The sequence below is a fragment of the Haemaphysalis longicornis genome, unplaced genomic scaffold (assembly GCF_048455015.1).
Source record: "Haemaphysalis longicornis isolate Haplotype H1 unplaced genomic scaffold, Haemaphysalis longicornis Haplotype H1 scaffold_5, whole genome shotgun sequence".
NCBI classification, from domain to species: domain Eukaryota; kingdom Metazoa; phylum Arthropoda; class Arachnida; order Ixodida; family Ixodidae; genus Haemaphysalis; species Haemaphysalis longicornis.
In genome coordinates, this window is record NW_027526385.1 from 37,312,317 (window position 1) to 37,335,760 (window position 23,444).

Here is a 23,444-nt window from a genome sequence, read left to right on the forward strand (position 1 = left end):
CGAAGTTTTGTTATATATATATATATATATATATATATATATATATATATATATATATATATATATATATATATATATGTGTGTGTGTGTGTGTGTGTGTGTGTGTGTGTGTGTGTGACGATTTTTTTACTCTCCAAACTCCACCCTCGTCTTAATCGTGACCGCCTTATAATCGAATAAATACGGTATCTGCGCCCTTGGGTGCACTGCGGCATATCAACACACCAAGTATACAGAAACGCGAACGCGACAAAAAATGTGAACCTCAACGCACAAACTTCTGCACATTTTGGCCGCTATGGGTAGAATAGTGGCACGCATAAGTTACGAAAACAAAACGTATCACCGTATAATTCACTAATGCAGAGTGCGATACGTTTCATTGTGAGGAGTTATTGTTTCTGTTTACACCTTCCTGACTCATTCCGCGAACTGACTCAGCCTTCTCGGAACGCCTCGCAAGCGATGGTTCGAGGAACTTCTTGCGGTGCAAGACTCGGTACAGAGGCCGGAATCACGAGGAAGCGGAAGGCCATTTCCGGTTCGTCATTTCCGCCAAGCACGTCCTGTTTAGAACTCGCCCGCTGAGTGCCGCGCTTGTTTGAAAAGAAAAGGAAAGTATACTTAAATTACTTGGCTTGACTTTCAGTCAGGCTGAGTTGTTTGGGGAAAGCGAATTAAGCATCTCTGAATTGAGGGACTTGGTCAAACAGAGCGGTCACTCTTTCTAGTAGCTAGTCATTCGCGCGCACACTGACTCACACTCGACCACACTCACACACACAGACACGCACTCCTACTTATTTTTTCTTTTGAAATACTTCCAGTCTCGTTTTGATACCTGAGAGCTGTTCCCGGGCACACAAGATTTGCATAGGGTATAGTGAAACGCTGCCCCTTCCCTACACACACACACAAAAAAAAAAAACATACCAAAATCTAAAAATGATCTTACAAAAGCCAAAATTCACATATTAAACACATTTAGCCAAGTTTGGCAGCTAAGTTTGAATACTTATCGAGTCTTGTGAGTGTTTCTTGCTTCTACACAATTATTATGGAAAGTGAGATCTTAATGAATGAAAAAAAAAATAGCGTTTGACGTTTTTGAGAAACACATACTTCATTCAAACGTGCGTTATCTGCAAATGTTTTTTTATTTATTTTTTTGTTTTCCGCTGTCGGAGTTCTGTCTAAAGCGAGACTCACAACGAGCATTGGAGGATTGAGCTTCCGATGACAGAATTATATTTAATTTCGTCGAGAGAAACTTGCGAGCAGCCGGCATTGTCAACGTTGTAACCCACAGGTCCGTAGGCCGACGAGATCGATTCCTTCTCTAAACAAACACCTCGTTTTTCTTTCTTCCACATTTATTCAGGCAACACTTTGTCGCTTGTCTGAAAAACCACACAGAGTAAGCCATAGGTTGTTGTCAGTTTCAACTACACAGTAGAGACGCCGCAACGAAGATTCGTTTAAGTCACAATACCGTCAACCTTGTATCGTTTATGTGTACTCAGGTGAATAAATTCTCGCGCTCAGAGAATACCCTATTCCCAAAAAGCTAGGGATCAATACAGCTCCTATTTCTACCAAACTCCGCGAGGGCGTTCTTTGTCAATTCAATTCTCGGCGCATTACCATTCGTCCGCAGACGACGCGCGTATTACATTGTTCGTCTGCGCCATACCCTAGCAGACGACTCTTTCCAGCGGGTCGGGGGCTTTGCTCTGGCGTGTGTACCGGTCGTGTCGATCGGGAGGGGAGTAGGCACGTTCGCTCCTGTGCGCTCACCGGTGTTTGCTTTGTCTAGCTGCCTCGTTTTTTTAGTGTTCTTGTTTCGTTTCTGCCTTTATTCCGGGCGAGGTGTGTTGCGGGAGAGCCGCTATTCGTCATCGCACCCCGCCGCTGGCGCGCGGGGTCCTCGGGGGGTGACGTCATTCCCTGAGCGAGCGACGAACCGTTGGTTGAAGGTGAAAGCAGCGGGGGAGGGTGGTTGCCGCTGTCGTGTCGGGCGCCAACGGGCACACTGCGCTGAAGCGGCAACACTGGGCTTCGACCTCAGCATCAGGGACGTCCCGAAATACGTCCTGCTCCCGATAACTAGGTAGAAAAAAGCGTGTCGTCTGCGAACGCGCACCTTTTTTCTGCGTCGCTGGCGTCGTCTGCAACACGCCGTTCGAAATCATCTGCTTCGAGTTTTCTCTTCCCTGTTTTTCTTTCTTGTCACTTTTTTTAGGTAGCAATTTGGGAGCTAGCGGGGAAGTAGGCGTGGAGGGGAGGTTCATATTTTTGTTATCGAATTTTGGCCTTAATGTTCTTCCGTCGGGAGAAAAAAAGGAGAAAAAGAAAAGAAAACGTTGGCATCACGAAAGAGCGCTCCCGGCGTTGAGCAAACCCGAAATTACCGCGGTGATGGAAGAATAACAAAACACAATGATTGCCTGAAACGTCGACGTTGGCAAATGGATTGCTGGACTAAAAAAAAAAACTGCTTTTTAAAGCAAAGCTGTATACCTCTGCTCCCGAACGGCTTCATCTTCGTGGGCAGAAACGCGGCGCCAAGGCCTAAGACGTCGAGCGCATGCGTCAGGTGAATGAGGCATACAGCATAGAACTTAGAATTCGTTTAAGGAAACCACAAAACAAGCATATAAACCGCATTATAGATAAGGTGCCTGTGAACAATGGTGCCTTATTCCCCCCTCCAACACCATGTATTCCTGCTAAAGATTATGTTTGCAGATTATCTTTGAAGGCTAGGCAGGGCTAGTGTCACTAAATAGAGCAGTTCCTGCCCAAGACACCGAGCGCATGCGTCAGGCTAGGAAGGACCCAGTATTTGCCGCCAGAGAAGCCGAGCGTAGTGTCAGTAGATGAGGTATTAGAGTGCCGCCACTGAGGTACGCAAGTCAACTACGGCGGCCATTTTGGGGGTCTCAGCCTCGCCGTTAACTTCGTCCGGGTCGTTTGGTAACAGCACTACCGAAGATGCAACAAAACGGCAACTGTGGGCACACTTCTGCTGACATGCTATTGCACGCGTTATCTTTGATTCGCATTCGGAACGACGTCAGCCGCGCGCAGCCACGGAGCAGTGAGGACGAGCTAAGCCTACCACAGTTGACCGACTAAAGCGCGTAAACAAAGGGTCTATTCGTTTCACCTGCACCGCGTGAACCAGTTCAGGCGGTGCCGCACTTCGCTTTCGTTTCAGCGTTGCAGCTCGCGGCACCTGAACCGCGCCGTTCGATTTACCGGTGGTGCCGACGGGTGCAGGACGGGTTCATGGCTTTGCCTGCACTCCCTGCCGAGGAGGTGCAGAAGCAGACGAAAAATGTGCAGGTCTGGTTCCGCCGATGGCGGAACCCGCTTTGCACCGCTGTGAACTGGTTCAAGAGGTGCAGGCTGAATCGAATAGACCCAAAATGGCGGCGCCCATGAACCGTCGCACTGTAAACAAATGTCACGTAATGCGAACTGACCAATGATCACGGCGGCGGCATGGAGCAATAAAATAAAAGAGTATCCATACTCTGTGCCCCTATCTAGTGACACTAGCCGTGCGCAAGCGACAAGCCCGCCGAAACGACGAGAAACATTTCGTACCCTCCTCAATCATTATTTGTATGTTGGTTTACAACAGCTTTGCTGGGCATCCACTTTTGCAGGGCGGGATGCGACCCATTTTTTTTGTTGTTTTATTGCGGTGGGGGAACGGATTGTACAGCGTGTACCAACACACGGTTTTAAAAGCAGCAAGCAGCAACATAATCATTGGAAACGTTCTAAAACTGGATTTCTTTTGCACAGCATCGTGAACTTGCGGAAATTGCAAACGCAGACGATCGTAAAATCGCTGTGGTGTAGCCTGACGTATGCATTCGTGCCACTCTGTCCTTATTCCCGTACATTCCAACTCTTATTACGCGTTTCCAACTCGGGCTGGGTGACGTCACTTCGTCGCCCACTGCTTGCACCAACTCAAATGGCAGGTCTGCGTCGCATCGGTACAGTCGCGTCTTCTACACATACGTCCCGTTCCGAAATGCCCGCCCTCTGACGTCATAGCATAGTCGCGCGATGTCGCACCAGCCCGAGGCTTTCCGTGACTAATAATAGTGTTTGCGCCCGTGTACTACATGTAGGGTCGTATACGCGTGTAGAGAATGATCCAGTAGCACGGACATGCTATGACATTGCGTGCCGTTTGGCTGCATGCTTTGAACACAAAGGAATTTACTCTTTGACGCAATTCTGTGCGTTTCAAAAATACCCATTTCGCGCCCATTTCAGTGGTGAGGTCGCTGAATCTGTGAGCCCTTGGGCCAATGACGTGCACCGAAAACAACTCCCCGCTTTGGTTGTACTGCGTCACGTCCAGTGGTCGTGACGCAGTCAGGGCTCGCCAATCAGGGCTCGCTCGAAACGAACGCTTTGAAAAAAGACATGAAATGGACAGAACTGAGAATGCGCCACTGGTTCGATTTCCGGGGGTGTCCGCCATATTCTATGGGGACGAAATGAACGCGCCGCTTTTCGCGCCGTGAAGTGTTGGCACGCGTGGTGAAGGGGACATTCGAGACATGTGGCCTTTATCAACGCTACGCATCGTCCCCTCGCGCTGCATGGACGCCCAACGCTTGCGTCCGACTGAACTGCCAGCGTACGGCCCAGATATCAAAAGAGATCGCGCCTTCGCGACCTCTTTGGTTACCGCCTCGGATCTGGCCTTGATGTCCGAAATCGGAACCTTGAAGCCGATAAAATTGTGGAGCAGATAATCATCGTCGTCATCATCATCATACTTATGTTTCGTTTAATCTCATTTCATTCATTTCCTTTCAGGGCCGTGATGCGTTACCGAGAGGAGGGATACAATAACAAACAAGAAATTAAAAAAAAAAAAACAGCAGGGCAGTTATAAAAATGATTGGCGACTGCGGACAGAAGCGTTCAGCGTAACCGATGGACACGATGGATGCTGGAAGGTGATTCCACTGTAAGTTGGTGATCAGAACAAACGAGTTAAGATAGAGGTTAGTTCGAGGGCTTGGCACACCAACTTTTAGCGGATGATTTAGCGGTGATATTGAACGCGTGATGTTCAATACGTCGTCAGCGCTTGATGACGATTTTAGTACCAACGTCCATTGGAATTGAAAAAAAAAATAAAAAATAAATAAAGGAGCGTTCTAAGACCTTACTGGCGTAAAATATTTTGGTGTAAAACACTGCAAGACGAAGGAATCTCGGACTTACAACTACTCGTCGTGCGCTTTTTTCTTGGCCACCGATTCTTCTCATCGCATTCCTGCAGCCGCGGCGTTACGAGAGGGGAATCCCCTCCGAAATAACAGCCCAGCTAAAATTAACGGTTCCGCGTTTTCACAAGAATGTGCCTAGGGACGTACCCCATGCAACTTTTTTTTAGGCTCAACAAGTTCGTATTCACTCCGCTACCAAGGTCTGACGTATATAGCTGTCGCCCGCAAGCACACCAACTGAAGTGTCGGTAAAGTACCGTAAAGTTTCGAAAGAACGCCCACCCGAATTTCAGAGATATCAAGTGAAAAATGCAGGATGGGAGATCTTTCGGGTCAATTGCGAAAAATTACAAAAAGTGGCCGCACCGCAAACCAAAATTGCGGAGATATAAAAAAAAAAAATCCAGATGGGCGAACTTTCGGCTCAAGTGCGGAAAGGACAAATAAGCGACCGCATTAACACATAAATATATGATTCACGTTTATTTTGTTCACTCATCGCTGCTAAAGCCATCGATTTTAGGGTATGGGCGATGTTTAGGGTCTTTTAGTAAATTGAATATTTCACCCCTAAAGGAGAGGGTGCGCGTTCGCACGGAACTTTACGGTACGTTAAATAAAATGTAACACAGCATACACAGTATAGCCCACTTATAGCGAACTCGGTTTTAGCGAAATCCCCACTATAAAGAACAAACCATCGTTTCCCGTTACCATTTGTACCCATGTATATTACGTTCAGATATAGCGAAAAACGGATATAACGAACCGATTTCCGTTTCCCGATGTGTTCGTTATAAGCGGGCTGGGCTGTATAAGAAGCGACGGTTAACATTTTCTTCGGCGATCCGGAGACCAACGCTCTTCCATCGACCGCAACCGCTTGGAAGTGCCGCTGATGAAAGTATGTCTACGTGCCACGGGACCTTCCGGCAGCGGTGTTGCCGATGGGACATGAAAGCGTCTGCTTCGTTATTACGAACGCTTTTCATCTCAAATCCATTCCTCGCCAAATAGGCAACACAGGCTGACGTGGTGCTTCCGCCTATGAACGGTACATTGCGATCGTGCATTATACGACAGTGCGTTGCTCTGTTTCCATAGCCTTTTCCCTTTCATCTATATCCGCTCCCAGCACGTGTTCGTCGTTCGAAGGCAATAAACAACGTCTGCTATCACGGCCCTAATCACGACGCCGTAGATAGCACCGTCCAGTGACTTACAGACTTGGAGGTCTGCAGGCCTTGAACGCCGTGTACATACATCATAAAGGAACGATACGGGGCGGCGCGGAGGGGCGTATACGTATCGGCAGTGCCTCTGCACGAACTTCCCGGAAGTGTTTCCGAGATAAAACAGCGACGGGGCAATGCATCATACGTACGCCGGACGTCGGCGGCCTGGAGGGGAAACGAGCAGCCTCTTGACGCCTGCGTTCCGGCAGTTCCTTCGAGTTGGATATCCAGGCCCGCGGAAAAGGCGAGAATAGGGTGTAACGTGCGGTACGGGCCGCGCACCGAAGCGGAACACAACGACGGCGTAGACGCGCTCGCTTTAAAGAGACGAGCCCGAAAATCGGTTTTCGCGCCGCTCGGTTGGGTTTGGTAGGGGGCGTGAAGGAAATAGAGTGAAAAACCAAAGAAAAAAAAAAAAACGGAACGCGGTGCGCCAAGAAACAACGTAGTTTTGCTCGAGAACGACCCGTGAAGTGGATACGGCAGTACCGGAAGTGCGGGTTGTAGATGCGCTGAGAAAGGAAAGGCGTACATGACCTAGCCGCGTAAGGCCCCGCGAGGAGGTAAGAGCGCGAAAACGGCAAGGCTGGGCTCCGCACCATGGTGTAAATCGAATCACCGCATGCTATTTGCCCTGGCGGTGTAAGTTTCAGTCCTCCCGCTCCTCCTCCTCCATCCCTCCCTCCCTCCCTCCTGCTTCTTCTTCTTCTTCTTCTTCTTCTTCTTCTTCTTCTTCTTCTTCTTCTGAGGGGGCTTGGCCATGGTTTGAGGCTTCTCTAATTATTGTAAAAGTGTTCTTCAGAATTGAAAATTCATCATCATCATCATCATCATCATCATCAACAACAACAACAACACCACCAGCAGCCTATCTACGCCCACTGCAGGGCAAAGGCGTCTCCCATGGATCTACAATTATCCCGCACCTACTGCGACCAATTTATCCCCGCAATCTTGATCTCATCTGCCCACCTAACCTTTTGCCGCCCCCTGCCACGCTTGCCTTCTCTAGGGATCCACTCTGTTACCATTATTAATTCTGGATAAAACAAAAACTACGCTCCTTAGGCCTCTTCGCTGCTGTATCGTGTGTCCACCTCTTCGCTTTCCTTTCGTAGTCGTCATTAAGAATCAGACCGCAGACCATTCGTAACTCCGTACTACGCGTCTGCATCATTGTAGGTAGTATGAAACACACACGCAATATGTAGCCGTCAAGTATCGTCATGGGGGATGTGCTGATGTCTGGGCACCCGACCGGTGGAGGTTTTTCTCTAGTCCGGGATACCCTGGCCTGCACTGGCCACCCGGGCCATCACCACCAGGCTACGCTGGGAGGAGAGGTCGGAGCTAGTCAGCCGTGCCACCCACTGCTCGTATGTACGTTGAGGATTGGGAGTAAGGGACGGGGTTTGTTGACACCCCCATACCGGATGGTACAGGGTGCAGGGTGGGGACAGTATTTGCAAGGGGCTGGGCAGAGGGTGGGGTACATTGCAGGGAGTAGGGTATTGTGGGGGTAAGGGTTCGTTTGCAGCCTTCGGAATATTGCCGCTTCGGTTCTGGATAGGTGTGGGTGGGGTGCTGGGTAATACGGAGTTTTAGCTGACCGTTTTTTACGGTCCGCTCCGCTCCGATAGCAAACGGAGGCGCTACTGCGCATGCGTGGCGCGCTTGGCCGCGATTTTGGCTCCGGTTGCGCCGAGCGGGCCGTCGATACCGGAGCGGACCGTCGAAAACGGTCAGCTAAAATTCTCTGTTGTTGGCGCCCGGACCGGTAGTGGGCGAGTATGTCGGCGTATTTTCGCAGGGGCGTAGGCTTGAGGATGTCGTCAGCTTGTAGGCTATCTTCCCTCTTGGAAAACGGCCCGCTGTGTATGGGCGCGGGTAGCGGCGTGTGCCGACTCGTTTCCTTCGGGGGATTCGTGGCCAGCTAGGTGACCAGACAATCTGTAGTTCTGGAAGTTGCTTAATGCGTTTTAGAATAGCCAATGCTGGAGCGATATTCTTCCGATCAGGAAATTGCGGCATGCAGCTTGGGAGTCTGTCAGTATATCGTATACTCTGCGCAAGTGGTGGTGGATAGGGCGATCCTCTTCAGCTGTTTCTATTGAATGTTAATGGTCCTGACTGCGGTTAATTCTTTTCCGTTGGAAAACAAACAACTATTCTGGAAAGGACTCATAAACAAACCTACAAAAGCACCTTTTAGTGAAGTTAACATACAAAGTAAGTGTGTAAAAGTTCTTGAAATTTGGTCGGATCGGTTACAGTTACAATGTGAGATTGTAGGCTATTCCAATCAACAATTGATTAATTGAAGGGTTTCACGCGCCGACGCAACGCAGGCGATGAGGCGCGCCGTAGTGGAGGGCTCCGGATTAATTTTGACCACCTGGAGATCTTTAACGTGCACCGAAATGTCGTACACTGTGGTCTCTACCTCACAATATGCACCACCCTAGCATTGCATAAGGCATGCACTCATGCACATTGCGAGGAGCCACCGCGGGTTCGAGCTATTTGAGAACGCTCACGGAACTGAGACGCCGTCGCGCCAGCTCAACACCGCCTCTGTTGGGCAGGTGGAGTAGAGGGCGACAAAGGAATAAGCCCAGTGTAGTACATCAGAAGGCGTTTATTCGCGCCAACCCCTTCAGTTACAGTTCAACATCCCCGTGGGTGGAAAGGGACGATGGGCGATCTGGCGCCACGCGCAAGTGTGCGCGTCCTCGGCGCGCTGAACCGGTGGGCTCAGCAATAAGGGCAAAATCTGGGGGTGCTGGCCGATGGGCTCGCAATAGAAAGACACTGTCCTTCCGTTCCCAGGCGCGTACCGCACGGCGCGATCGTCGAGTGTCAGGTACGGCTAATATGTGAGTGAACGGACTGAGGATCAACCGAAGGCACGGGCCGGCAGCCGGAAGGGCTAGCGGCTTAGAGCCGGCGCAAAAGAGCTGCGACCGGGCGGTGAGAAAATAGTTACGCACCTTCGGCTGTCCTCCTGAGCGTCTCCCCGAACGGACCCCCGCGCAGGGCGCGCGTTCGCGTCCTGGCGAGGGTGGTGTTCGGGCATCGTTCAAACGGGCCAATGAGGTGAGGTTAGCTCCAACACCAGGGCGGAGCCCCCCCCGCTGCGTGACAGTGTTTTATCGCCGCAACGGTTGCAGGAGTTTTAGAAGACGGCTCGGCTCTACACAGCGGCGCCGAGACGAGCCAGCAACTCGAAGGAGACGAAGGAGAAAGGGGGAAAAGAGCCGCGTCGGGCGCCAGGATCCCCACACTCCCCGAAGGGGTGCACGCACACTCGCGTACGGAGGGGCAGTCGCCTCGTCCCCGTAGCAGCTACCGCTAGCGGATAAGCAATAAGACTGATTCCGGTTGCGTACTCAGCTTAATTAGCGGCCAAAGGCTAATGAGCCAATGGCCCCACGTTGGGCGCCAGTTTGTGGTCTCTACCTCACAATATGCACCACCCTAGCATTGCATAAGGCATGCACTCATGCACATTGCGAGGAGCCACCGCGGGTTCGAGCTATTTGAGAACGCTCACGGAACTGAGACGCCGTCGCGCCAGCTCAACACCGCCTCTGTTGGGCAGGTGGAGTAGAGGGCGACAAAGGAATAAGCCCAGTGTAGTACATCAGAAGGCGTTTATTCGCGCCAACCCCTTCAGTTACAGTTCAACATCCCCGTGGGTGGAAAGGGACGATGGGCGATCTGGCGCCACGCGCAAGTGTGCGCGTCCTCGGCGCGCTGAACCGGTGGGCTCAGCAATAAGGGCAAAATCTGGGGGTGCTGGCCGATGGGCTCGCAATAGAAAGACACTGTCCTTCCGTTCCCAGGCGCGTACCGCACGGCGCGATCGTCGAGTGTCAGGTACGGCTAATATGTGAGTGAACGGACTGAGGATCAACCGAAGGCACGGGCCGGCAGCCGGAAGGGCTAGCGGCTTAGAGCCGGCGCAAAAGAGCTGCGACCGGGCGGTGAGAAAATAGTTACGCACCTTCGGCTGTCCTCCTGAGCGTCTCCCCGAACGGACCCCCGCGCAGGGCGCGCGTTCGCGTCCTGGCGAGGGTGGTGTTCGGGCATCGTTCAAACGGGCCAATGAGGTGAGGTTAGCTCCAACACCAGGGCGGAGCCCCCCCCGCTGCGTGACAGTGTTTTATCGCCGCAACGGTTGCAGGAGTTTTAGAAGACGGCTCGGCTCTACACAGCGGCGCCGAGACGAGCCAGCAACTCGAAGGAGACGAAGGAGAAAGGGGGAAAAGAGCCGCGTCGGGCGCCAGGATCCCCACAACACATAGGCGTCTTTGCTCTTCGCTTCCATCAAAAAAGCGGCCGCCGCGGCCGGGAATCGAACCCACGACCTCGTGCTCAGCAGGGCACGCCTTAGCCACTGAGCCACCGCGGCGGGTTCCAATCAACAATTGTGCGAGGTATATATGAAGGATTGTGAATATGTAGAAGTGTGGCATTTCACACGTGTCACTTTTAAGTAGGGGTGTGCGAATATTCGGAAATTTCGAATATTACTCTAATATTAAATATGTTAGTCAAAGTCAAAGTGAGTTTTATTTACATCGTCAAAAAGAACGATGCGGGTAGGCCCGGGCAAAAAGTGAAAAAAAAATCACTTGAGGGACGCCCGAGCCCCCCATGTACAAGGCATACAGCGAAATCGCACAGAGCGTATATGACAATATTATCTCTAATATTGTAAGAACAACACAATCGCAGATGAACTTACGAACAAAGCATAAAAAACAAAAAAAAAAGCATAAAACCAAAGCAGGATCACCACAGCATAAAACAAACAGGGAAAAGGCTGAATGCAGGTATGGTGAACGAGTTATATTCGCATTCGCTTCGAAGACTACCTATTCGAAACATTTCAAATGTTCGAACAGGTTCGAATAATCGGCTATTATCGAATATTTGGATTGATTAGTTTGGGGGGGGGGGGGGGGGGGGGCATGTGTTTCAACTTCGGAAAAGGGACCACAACATCGTTTTCTTTAAAGCCACATATTCTGCTTCTGTGTTTTCTATCCTGTGCGTTTGCAAAGTTTGTCCGCCGAAAACCGTCGCAAAGTGGTATAATATAAAGAATACTTTTGCCAGCTGCGGTGACAAAATGTCAGCGGAAATGGGCGAAAAAACGCCAATTTTTGGAGCGCTGTATCTCCGCAACGGTGCCCAGGCGTGGCCGTTTTGATACCATTGAACCGGCCGAGCGATCCTCTTTCCAGTCCTTACCGTGTCTTTTATCTTCGTTCATTCACAAACGCACGAAGAGCAGAAAAAAATTCACAGCATATCCACGGGGTGAATGATGATGAGTGGGCGAAGCTCCTGAGGGGAAATCATCGGTAAAACCGTGACTCTTCAGTGAAAGTTCGCCCACTACATCTGTGTCCGAACGTAACGTCTAGAAAGTATCGCTTAAACCGCGCGTCGGCACCTTGGGGCTGAGCTCGCCTGATGTGTTTTGCAGACGCCTCACGAGCTCTCACTGCATCGGGGTCTGCCTGCCGATACGCGCGCTTTCTCGCCGCTTCCCGTTCTCTGACGTTTTGGAGATCCTCTTCGCGCCGCAGCCGTGCCGCTTCGCGTACGGCAGGGTCCTCGCGCCGTTGCCGTGACGCTTGGGCCTCTCGTTCTCGAACGCTGGGATCTTGGCGGCGTCGTCGCGCAGCCAGACGACACGCTTCGGCCTCCCGCTCTCGTACGGCAGGATCTTGGCGGCGGCGTCGCGCAGCTTCACGGAGCGCTTCTGCCTCGCGGGCTCGCACATCTGCAGCCTTATCCATCGGGCGACTCCGAGCGCGCGCCAACAGCGAACGGATTTTATTACAACGCTCCCCGCCATCTAGTAAACAATCCAAGAACTAAACTAGAGGTAGCCACGCCATCTAGTAAACAATCCAAGCGCATCTTTTCATCATATACAAGTACCGCCATCTAGTAAACAATCCAAGAACTAAACTAGAGGTAGCCACGCCATCTAGTAAACAATCCAAGAACTAAACTAGAGGTGGCTACATACATACGTCGAGGATGGACAGACCCACGCCCTAAGGAGCTTCGCCCCTAAAAGAAATGCGCACGAACAAAGCCAGAAATAGATGCTGAAGCCTGGTTGGCCTTGCGGTCGGCGCGCGTTGAAACGGCCCTTTTGATTGGGCGTCGCTGTGACAATGCAAGAGGGCGGCAGCCTAAACTGTGTAGTGCGCGTTTCTGAGTTCATTTGCACTGCCTCGCTCGTCCAAGTTTCTGCTCAATCATTTTACCTGCTATGGTATTCAACACGGGCATTATAGCGACGGCAATTCCTGGGATCACAAGCCGTATTACGGGAAGTTGCGTGGCTCGAAAGGCGGAGGTCATCGAACGCTTCGTGGTGCGCGTGACTTTACCCTGGAGGGTGAAACGCGGTGTGCGCGCTTGTGATAGCGGTTGGCGCAGTGAACTTTTCGTTTATTTGAGATGCCTACACGCTTAGTTATTGCTAAGCTTGACAGTAGGCTCGCTAGCCTTGGGAAAGAAACGGCCGACGCGTCAAAAGCTTCGGCGCGCACGGCGTACCCGCTGCGCGTTGGAGCATCGCCTGGCTGCACAACCTGGTACGATTGTACGCCAGTAGTTGTAATTAATGCCTGTGACTTTAGATTTAATCTTAGGAGCGACCTGGCTGGCCATGTCAGGGATAAACAAAGTATGACATGTTGCGGTATACGAGCGCAGCGATGAGGTCGAGCCATATCGCTTTCTTGCGCAACGTAAGACTGTCATGACCTCGACCATTCATGTCGGAATGCAAAGTACGTTGAACAAGTTTTAAGTGCGAATGCACTTCTTAAGCGACCCTGAACCTGCGTCCACCGGCGATGTCCGCGCACGTGGAGATGGGCGCGCGCAGCCTGGCCGCTGACATGGCACATACCCACGTGGGGGATTGGCCAGGAATCTCCTCGTCTTCCTTGGCAACGGGGGGAGATGGGCGCGCGCTGCCTGGCCGCTGACATGGCACATACCCACGTGGGGGATTGGCCAAGAATCGGGCGTGAGAAGGGCTAATGCACCTGCTTAAAGGAGTACTGACACGAAATTTCAAAGCTGAGATCCGCTCTAGCAATCAAGTACAACGACAACACAAATAGGTGTCTGTGAATAAATGCATCTTTCTTTCTTTGTAGTTGTGTGTGTGTGTGTGTGATCTCTCTTTCGCGAACATTACCGAACCGCGCAAATTCAACTCGTGCATTCGCACTTTCACATTCTTCCCCTCGGGGAAATGCGGGGAATTTTTCTATCATGTTTTAAGCTCAGCTTAAGCTCGGTGCAAGGTGGACAGAAAGAAAATTTTATAAATAAAAAGTTTTCAAAATATTACTTTGAAATTTTTATGGTGTTATCACAGAAAGACTTCCAGTTGCTGTGCTAATTATCATCAAAATTCACAAAAGAAAATCAAAAAGTTGATTTCGAAAGCCACATACCCCTTTAATTATTCGATATTCGATTCGATATTCGCAGCTAAATATTCGTATTCGAAAAATTTGATATTCGCACACCCCTACTTTTAAGGCATGGTCCCTTCGAGGAAAGGTGGTCGGCGGCGAAGAAAAGGAATCAGCATGAAGTGAAGAGTGATGGTACAGTGTATGAAACAATGATAAATTAACGTGATAGTTTACGCCGATGTGATAGGGTAGGTAATGATGCGCGAAGTTTGAGAGCCGTGACGGTGGTATGGCGTGAATAATCTGAAAAGATGAAGTGAACGGCACGACTTTGAACGGCCGCGGTTTCTTTATTTTTCTCGCGCAATGCCGCCGCCTACCTGGGTGGCTTGCCACACGAGCGTACACAGTAGTTACCGCCGATGCAAGTTCCGGTGAAGCAATTTTCTCCCCTGAGAAAACAACAACAAATGAAGTCACAAGAAAGAAAGGAAGAAAGAGCCGGCGCGGTGTCGTTTACATTCCGCAACATTGCCCCATCGTTTCGCGAGGATCGTCCGGAAGGCCTTCCTTTTACGAAAGGCGCTTTGCTCACCACGGCGGCGGCGGCAGGGTACGTGGCAAAGTCGGTATTTTTTTTTTTTTTTTTTTTGTAATCGTCTGCTAGCGAGGCAGGGAGTACAGTCATCTTTTGGGCCGTCGTCTGCTAGCCTCCTGTCACACAGTCACGCGCGCTGGCGCGAAGGTCATTTATAAAAACATCTCCTTCGCACGCCCCTTTCTTCCCGCCTTAAATAACGTGGCGCTCCCGGGCATCTTCCGTGGTGGCGGGGATCGCGTGGCTGTCACTACTCTCCCGTTTCTCGGAGCCCGATAATGAGGGCAGTGCCGCCGACTGCGGCGTCGTCACGTGCTGTAGAGGCGCGGGCTCTGGAAAACGTTGAGACAAAATTTTTTCCGGAACTTATGTCTGCTTACGTGCTTTGAAGTCGAAAGCCTAGCGATTATCAGACTTCTTTACTGCGTCTCTTTGTTGACTTTCGTTTCTACGTCTCTGGACGCGAAAAACTCCGACACGGCCGGAATTCACGCGGCGGTCCCCCCCCCCCCCCCCCCCCGCCCCTGCAGTGACTGCTCTTCTAGAAGCGCGTCACGTGTGCCTGTTCTACTTACTTGTCGTCACGCTCACTTGTCACGCGGCACGTACCAGGCTAATTTTAGGTTCCGCTATGAGGGTATCTGTTAGTCAGTAGACTCCGAAGAGTGGCTTCTTTTTCTTCTTCTTCACCGCTATCACCATCATCATCATCATCATTGTCGTCGTCGTCGTGATATCATCACTAGCCTATCTGCAGTGGGTGTAGATATGAAGAAGAAGAGGAAGAAGAAGAAGGAGGAGGAGAAGAAGAAGATTTTTCACGACTGAAACGTCCTCTTTCTATCAATTTCCAGAACATTTTCCCCCAAAATGCTAAACTTTTACCAGCCCGACTGCTCAATCGTCTTCTCGAAGGTTATTTGGCCTCCATGCAGCCAGGTGCTATAATATATACAGATGCTTCTCAACGATAAGAAAAATCCGGTATAGGAATATTTTCTCTTTCCCTTAACTGGACCTTTTCGGTTCGTCTGGTTGATTTTATCCCGATATTCTTCGCGGAATTCCTGGCAATTGTCCTGGCGCTACGAAAGCTGGATGTATCGATTACATCTCCAATCATAATTTCTGATTCTTTTTCTGTATGCTTAGCCCTTTCTTCCCCTAAAGACACTCCTCTTCTGCGGACGTTTCGGTCACTCCTGCCTCCTCACTTCACTGAAATTAACCTTCTTTGGGTTCCTGGTCATGCGGGGATCACATTCAACGAGACAGCCGACTCTCTAGCAAGGGTAGCACTTTCTGGTCCTGTAGTAGACGTCGTAGAGCCGACACCTTTAATAACAGCAGCTAGGTACTGTAGGATGCTGAAACTCCGAGAACAGCAAGAATCGGTTTTACTGTCATTAAGTGATTTTAATCATCTTAAATTCTCATGGAAACCTGAATGGTGCCCTTCACGCAACTTAGAGGTGGTTATTACAGCCTTACGTTGTCGAGTACCCCAGTTAAATAGGTACTTGCACAGGTCTCGTCTGGCACCAACAGCTCTGTGCAGCTATTGCAACGAAGACGAGTCTGTCGAACACTACCTGTTGACATGCCGACGTTTTTCCCGACTGAGACGTCAGTCCCTGGAGGTGCCGCTTTACAGTTTGGGGATATCCCTAACAGGGCCGGCTATACTATCGTTCGGGGCATCCGAATCGGGGTTCTGCCGCCGGGATGAATGCTCTGCTCAGGCTCCTGCGCTACATTGGAAATTCCAAACGATTGTCTTTATGATTGAGATTGGTCATCCTCGCTTTGATTTTCCAGTTTTTTTTTTTTTTTTCAGAACCAACTGTTCTAAATTATCTTTCCTAGGCGTCTGGTGATTTGATAAGAAATCCATTCATTTTTACCATCCCCTGTTGATTGACCGATCCCCTGATTGGGTATGCGCCATAAATTATCAGGATCAACAACAACAACAACAACAGACGTCTGGCTATTCTTCTTGCCGTCCTGAATCTAGATTCTGCGCCATCTTCAGTGATGATACTCACGGATTCCCTCTCCGTGTGCATGGTCCTTTCTTCAGAAGCTGTCAGTCCCATGCTTAAAACTTTTTACTCCCTCGTTCCTACGTACGTGCGGGCAATTAGGCTTGTCTGGCTGCCTGGCCACTGTGGATTAGCCCTTAATGAAGCCGCGGATACGTTAGCGAAAATGACATTGTCTTTACCTATTGTAGAGGTGCTTCCCCCGTTTGCTTGCGTGTTGCTAGCCCGTTATCGACAATACCTGTTGGCCCAGGACGTGTCTGATCACGGGCTGCACACCTCTCCGGAACTCGAACACCTCAGGTTTCGGTGGAAAAGAAGCCTCTGCCAAACTTGCTCGTGCGAAGTTTCACTGACTTCGTTTCGCTGTGGTGTTCCCCCACTTAACAGGTATCTATACCGGACAGATCTAGCAACCTCACCCTTGTGCCACTTCTGCCATGAAATTGAATCGGATGAGCATTTCTTCCTTTTTTGCCGCCGATTCTCGCATCACTGAAGAAGGCTGCTGGAGGCTCCCCTGCGGCGTCTTGGAATGCCACTAACCTTGCCAGTGCTTTTGTCTTTTGGAGGCACGCAGCTAGGCCACTGCCATGGGGATGTCTGTCAAGCTATTCATTCCTTCATTTCAGAGACGGCTCGTCTGCCTTGTTAAAATGATTCTGATCAGGCTCTCTCGCTCCTCTTCCTTGTTCTATTTCTGTCTTCAACCTATATACTAAATTCTTTCTTCGACTGCACCTTTTTGCCTATCTGGTTTTTTAGTAATAAAAAAAACTCTTCTTGGCCAATCCCCCTGAGTGGGTACGCGCCACTTTATGGGCCACCACCACCACCACCAGTCCCTGGAGGTGCCGCTTAATTTGCAGTGTGGGGATATCCCTGTCAGTGCCGGCTCTGCTATCGTTCGGGGCATCCGAAACGGGGTTCTGCCGCCGGGATGTATGCTCTGCCCTCCTGCGCTACATTGAAAATTCAAATTGATTCGATTTTCCAGTTTTTTTTCAAAACTCCTTCCAACCGGTCTAAATTATCTTTTCTAAGCGTCTCGTGATTAGATAAGAATTTCATTTATTTTAACCGTCCTCTGTTGATTGGCCAATCCCCTAATTGTGTATGTGCCATGTCTAAAGGCGCAACAACAACAACAGCCACCACCCTTCGGAGCCAGACTGACGCATATCCTGGTGGCTTCATCCCTTGTCAATTTGAAGAACCTTTTTCTAAATTTTGAGATCTAAAATAAATTAGATCACATCCTGATTAGGTACAAAGCTTCTTGGCCAATCCCCCGCGTGGGTATGTGCCATAGTCTGAGGCAACCAACCAACCAACCTCCGGAGCCAGACTGACGGGTAGGCTCCCCTCCGGCGCCTGGGTCTCGCCTTGTCAGTGCCTAATTTATTGTCATTTGGGGCAGTCGGGCTTGGGCGGTGCAACGGGGATGTTTTTCGCGCTCTTCACTCATTTATTGCCGAAACAGGTCGCTTGCCTTGTTAATCAATACCTTCAACCCATTTTTATTCGTTTATTGAAATACCTGTTGGTACAGTAGTATTGAATTTCTTTTGGTTCCAAAATTGTTAGCATCACTGTACCCTATTTTCCCTTCGTTTGAAACTAATTACTAAGCTTCTTTAGCAGTGAAATCACAATAAGACTTGGCCAATCCCCCAGAGTGGGTACGCGCCATTCTTGTTCCGGATCCAACCAACCAACCAACCATCCTGGTGGCTTCATCCCTTGTCAATTTCAAGAACCGTAGTCAAGGTTCCTACCTCCCCGAAGTCGTGCTTTGTCCTGTCGTCTTCAACAGAGTGCCTTGTCCTTTCGCAGCGTTGCGGTCGGGCTTCGTAGCAGCGGACTCGGGCCGGACCGGTCGGCTGGGGGCGCGGGCGGCGCTCGCCGCGGCCAGTCAGCTCCTAGAACGAGACCTCCTGCACGACGACCTGCTGGGACGGGCCGCCGAGAAGTCTGCCGCCAGGAACGGTACGTGTATTGGCAACGCCGCCTGTATAACACCGCCTGTCGCGTCTTCCTATAATAGCGGAACAGTCACCTAGTGTCCACCCGACAGCGCCGCCTCACTGAAACCATATATGAAACGATTTTCAGGGTTTGCCCAGCCTTTGCAAAAGGGCGGCCCTGCGCTTCCATGTTTGGATCCCTTCCATGTTAGCGCCTCCATGTTTAGGGCTAGAGCTTTGGCGCGTGCACTAGCCCTGCCGTGCACTAGGACGCCTATACTCGGGAACAAGTTAAAAACGGCAATAGCTCATGTACGGTAACACTCCGCCTAAGCGACAGACCTGGATGTCAACGGGAGCGCGCGTTTTGAAAGGAGATTGCTATGAATGCGTGATATCGTCTGCCTTTTCTCACGTAGTTTAGCTGTCGTCGCTGCAGTAGTTTATAAGCATATTAAGTCCAAAAAATCATGGAAACGGTTCGCGCCATGTTCAAAATATTCCCTGTAGCGCACTACTTGCGCAGCGCGGAGTAACATCCAGCTCCTGTGATGAGGTACAGCGGCAACTTCCGTTGCCGTTCTAAAGTTGCACTCAAGTATATTTCGGCCGCTCATCTGTGGTGCGGCGCGCGCCGGCATACCTCAGCCGCTCCTACTGCTCCCTTTGCAAAGCGAGTGACCCGACGGGCGGTGTTATGCTGGCGGCATTGGTACAGGCCTCCTTCGTATATGCGATACGTGTAAGCTGTGATGCGCTGCATGCACGGGAAGGGGCTACGGGAAGAGGGGGTCAGGGGGCTCGGGCCCCCCACCCCTTGCTGCCAAAGAGAAGAGGCTCTCCCCGGATTTGGCAGGGTTAGGCAAGCCATGGCTCTAAAACAACGGCAACAACAATTGGCTGGAGTGGTCCAAAGCGCGAGGCTCATACTACTGAGTCATTCTGCCAAAACGTATGACGTCCCGTCTGCCACGGCAAATCGTTACTGAATTCCCAATGAACCCTGTTTTTTCTCATATTGTATGTGTTACTGATACATTACATCGCCAGAGTTTTGCTCTTCCTGTAAAGAGGATCAAATGATTCCCATCCCGTAATTTCATTCACGATGTCGACTGTAAGATGACTGTAAGATGTCGACTGATGGCGCTTGCAAAAATGGTCGAAGTGCCACGCGCTTCCCTAACCAATAATGCCCTTAATTATTGCATTGTGTACATGTTTGATGTGAATAAAGAGCTGTTAAAATAAAAGATTAAAATGTGCTCGATTCGAGATTCAGTTGAAAAAGCCAGGGCCGACTCAGTCGAAAAAAAAAGAAAAAGAAATGCTGACTATTTCAGAGGCCTAAAAAGAACTAACATAAGTTTGCAGAACTTTATCAGCATCATCATTACCACCACTATTATCATCATCATCATCGTTATCAATTGTCTTGAACCCCCATTTTGAAAATACTTCTGAAGATCCGTTGGCGGACCGCTGCGGAACAGCGACACACCTCAAGTCCATCGTTATCAGCCGTTGCATCTGCAGTAGCGTTTATCTTTAGCGGCCTTCGTCAGCAGTTTCGAGCCCATAGGGCCGATGGTATTGGTGGTCCATAAACTCTGTATTACGTTGTAGCGGCGAGGGAGACTACGACGACGACGACGAAGGCGGTACCACGAGGCGCATGCGCCACACAGAACACAAATAAGCCGGAATGGGAGTAAATGGCTTGTTGCATAACTCAGTACCAATTCGGAGTTTTCAAAACTCCTTCCAATGGGAGTTTCGCCTCACTCCCATTATTTCCGCAGTTTTTTCAGTAGCATATGGGAGTTTCATTTTACTGACACTACAATGGGAGTTTTCAGGAATACATGGGAGTGTATTGTTTCCTCCAACTGGGAGTTTTCAGGGGCCGCGTTGGGAGCAGCGCTGACCTGCATTCGAGTGTTTTTTTTTTTTTTTGCTTTTTTTGCGCTTGATATAAGCGCTGCAGAGGAATTTATTACTGTATTTGGGAGTTCTTAATGAGCGCACGGGCCGAATTTTCATTTTTCGTTTAAGATTACGTAATTTCTAGTCTTTTTTCCCGCTTCAAACGTTGAATGGCGAAACGTGGAAAGTTTGTTTTCTGCATAGTCCATTTATTGCATAAAAATTACATAAATACGATATACGTGTGAACACGTTAAAAACAATAAAAACACTGAATCAACAAAACACCTACGTCGAGAACACAAGGTATCTTGGTAAGAACTTTGTCTACTACAACACTCCTCAACGAAAAAAATGTAAGCCATTTGCAAACAATGAGGTCAGCATATCGTCGGTGCGCTGTTTGCTTGCACCTGCCTCCCAAACGCTGACGTTGCCGCACCTCCTGGCGGGGGGACTTCGCACGACCGAGATGACTACTTCGAGAAGTGCAGTTACCCATTGAGGCACTTAAACGTAATCGCTATGGGCAACTGTGGTGGGGTCTTAATTGGCTCGTTAAATTAAGAAAATTCGTAAAATCGGGATTTCGTAAAACCGATGTAGTAACTGAATAAACAGTTATTAAGTTCTGGCCATGATTTCAGACTCGGAAACACGCACCTTACCTGTTAGTGACTCACGAACGGCCTTGTAGTCTACGGCGCACTGGAAGGGACGTATACACAGTTATATTGCGGTGTACACGTAGAGTACGCTGCGTAGCGGCGCTTCTGACGAGGCTGAGTAGCGGCACAATTGAGTCGACTTTAACGGCCTAAGCAGTGGATCCGCTACTTAGCCCTTTAGAGCCTACTCATACGCCGTTAAAGGAACGGCATATCGTGCTCCGCTGAATACGAGCACCGTGCTTCCCCCAATAAACGCTCTTCACACTCGCGGCGAAAGAAAGAAGAAAGGAAGCCATTCCACGTTATTGCGCCCCTGTACTTTCGGTTCGTACCTAGAACTCGGTCACCTAGTTGTCTTCTATTGCTTCAGAGGAACGGTCGTGACGGCGCCGTGAGGATAATGGTCGAGACACCGAACTTCGTGCGGTTCGAAAATGGACACTTAGAACGAGAAAGCCGTTTCGCTTTCCTCGGAGCGCAGAGGCTGTCGTCTTTCTTGTTGGTTTTACCCCTTTGACCGCGTGCCACAGTCTTTTCACGCCACTCTGTAACAGGAAAGCGATATGTGACGGAGCTTATTGCAGCGCCTTCTACTCGGAGTTCCATTAGACGAGAACGCAGGCCGCGGTCTTTGGGTGCGTTACGCCCCGACGGTCAACAGTGTTATTTTTTTCTTGCTCAACCTTTCTTTTACAGCGAAGCTGTTTTGTGTCCGTTTCAAAAGTGTCCGTTTTGAGCAAGCCCTCATTGGCTCAAAGCGAACACTCGGATGTGACGCCGTGCAAGCACGGCGGAGCTATGAGCCGCGGCTTCTCGGAGCAGACGATTTGGAGCAGACGATTTTTCGTCGCCTTACTGTTGGTTCGCTGGCGGTACAATAAACACATAAAACATAGTTTAAAGTAGGATTAGTCGTTTAAAATGTGTTTACAAGAACAGTTGCGCAAAAGTCAACCCAAAAGCCGGCCTACAACTGGAAGTACGTCACAATAAAATGGACGCAAAACGGACGTTTTCAAAACGGACAAACACGAGAATACCGCCCCAGAGCCAGTGTAAAATGCCCTGTACTGCCAAGATAACACTGAAATTGGCCGCTAGGGCGACTCTATTTTCACGGCGAGTTTCATTTGCTTTTCATAATTAGTTCGCAGCGAAGTTGTAAACGTTACCGAATTCCCGTCCGCTGTCAATACTGTGCTGTCTACGGAGGGAGTCTAACTCTCGTTTCATCGAAAGTATCCTGAAACGAAACTTAGAAGAATTTCTCCCACTTCCCCTCGCGGGAACCCCTGTGTAGATGCGACGCATAGGGGGTTCCGTTGTTGTTTCCGTTAGGTTGATTCTCCCATCGCGTGAAACGTGCCGTGAACCCCCTGCCGCGGCTATGACGCAACGTGGCGCGGCTATGACGCAACACAATCCAACACAATCCACTTTAATCCAAATCCAATCCAGTCCCATGACCCTCGCGAGAGAGTGTTCGCTATCGGAGAGGAGAGGGGGTGAGCGGCGGAGAGCGCAGCTCGCGCGGCGAAGAGAATGGGGGAGGGGTGTGGACGGACAACGACAACGCCGTATGGAGGGACAAGGCGAGTGAATGAGATGCCGTCGCATCTAAAAAATTCAAAGGAAGTTGTGTGTGCCTTTATTCGATCAATATATAGTAAGTCACCATGCATAAATCAATAGTTTGATAATATTCCATTTTCTTCGTCCGCTGTCAGTACTGTTGTACTGTGCCGTCTACGGAGGGAGTCTAACTCCCGTTTCATCGAAAGTATCCTGAAACAAAATACAAATAACTTAAAAAACAATTCAAAGGAAGTTGTGTGTATGTGCCTTTATTCCATCAATATATAGTAAGTCACCATGCATAAATCAATAGTTTGATAATATTCCATTTTCTTCGTCGCGTCGTGGAAAGCTCTAAATTATTAGAGACAATAGTCTTTCTTGGGCTACTTAAACCCGAAAAATTTGGTCTGTCTGTCTGTTCCTCGATTCGGCATAGCAAAAGTTCACAGATTTCTTATGAACGAGAAGTTTATATAGGTAAAACCTTTCCAAAACACTAAATTCGGTATCACGCTTAGTGCTTGTTAGCATTGTTGAGCAAAAACAAAACATTAGGCGTATTAGAATTTGCAAAATATCAATACATAACTGATACTAGCAGTGTTTTTAACTAAAAATAGACGCGTGCTTGATTCTTGAATGTGCGTTGAAAACAATCTTTTGACCCAAAAATACAAAAAGCGCTCGC

The 23,444-nt window shown here is 49.6% G+C and overlaps 1 protein-coding gene across 2 annotated transcripts in view; it reads left to right on the forward strand.

Moving 5' to 3' along the window:
- Window positions 1-23,444, forward strand: part of LOC144138056 (neuronal-specific septin-3-like) — a 78,345-nt gene that overhangs the window by 31,580 nt on the left and 23,321 nt on the right. For both annotated transcript variants that reach the window (XM_077670131.1, XM_077670132.1), the window contains one exon: window positions 18,451-18,603. In XM_077670131.1, the coding sequence (XP_077526257.1) occupies window positions 18,451-18,603 (153 nt within the window). The remainder of the gene's footprint in view (window positions 1-18,450; window positions 18,604-23,444) is intronic.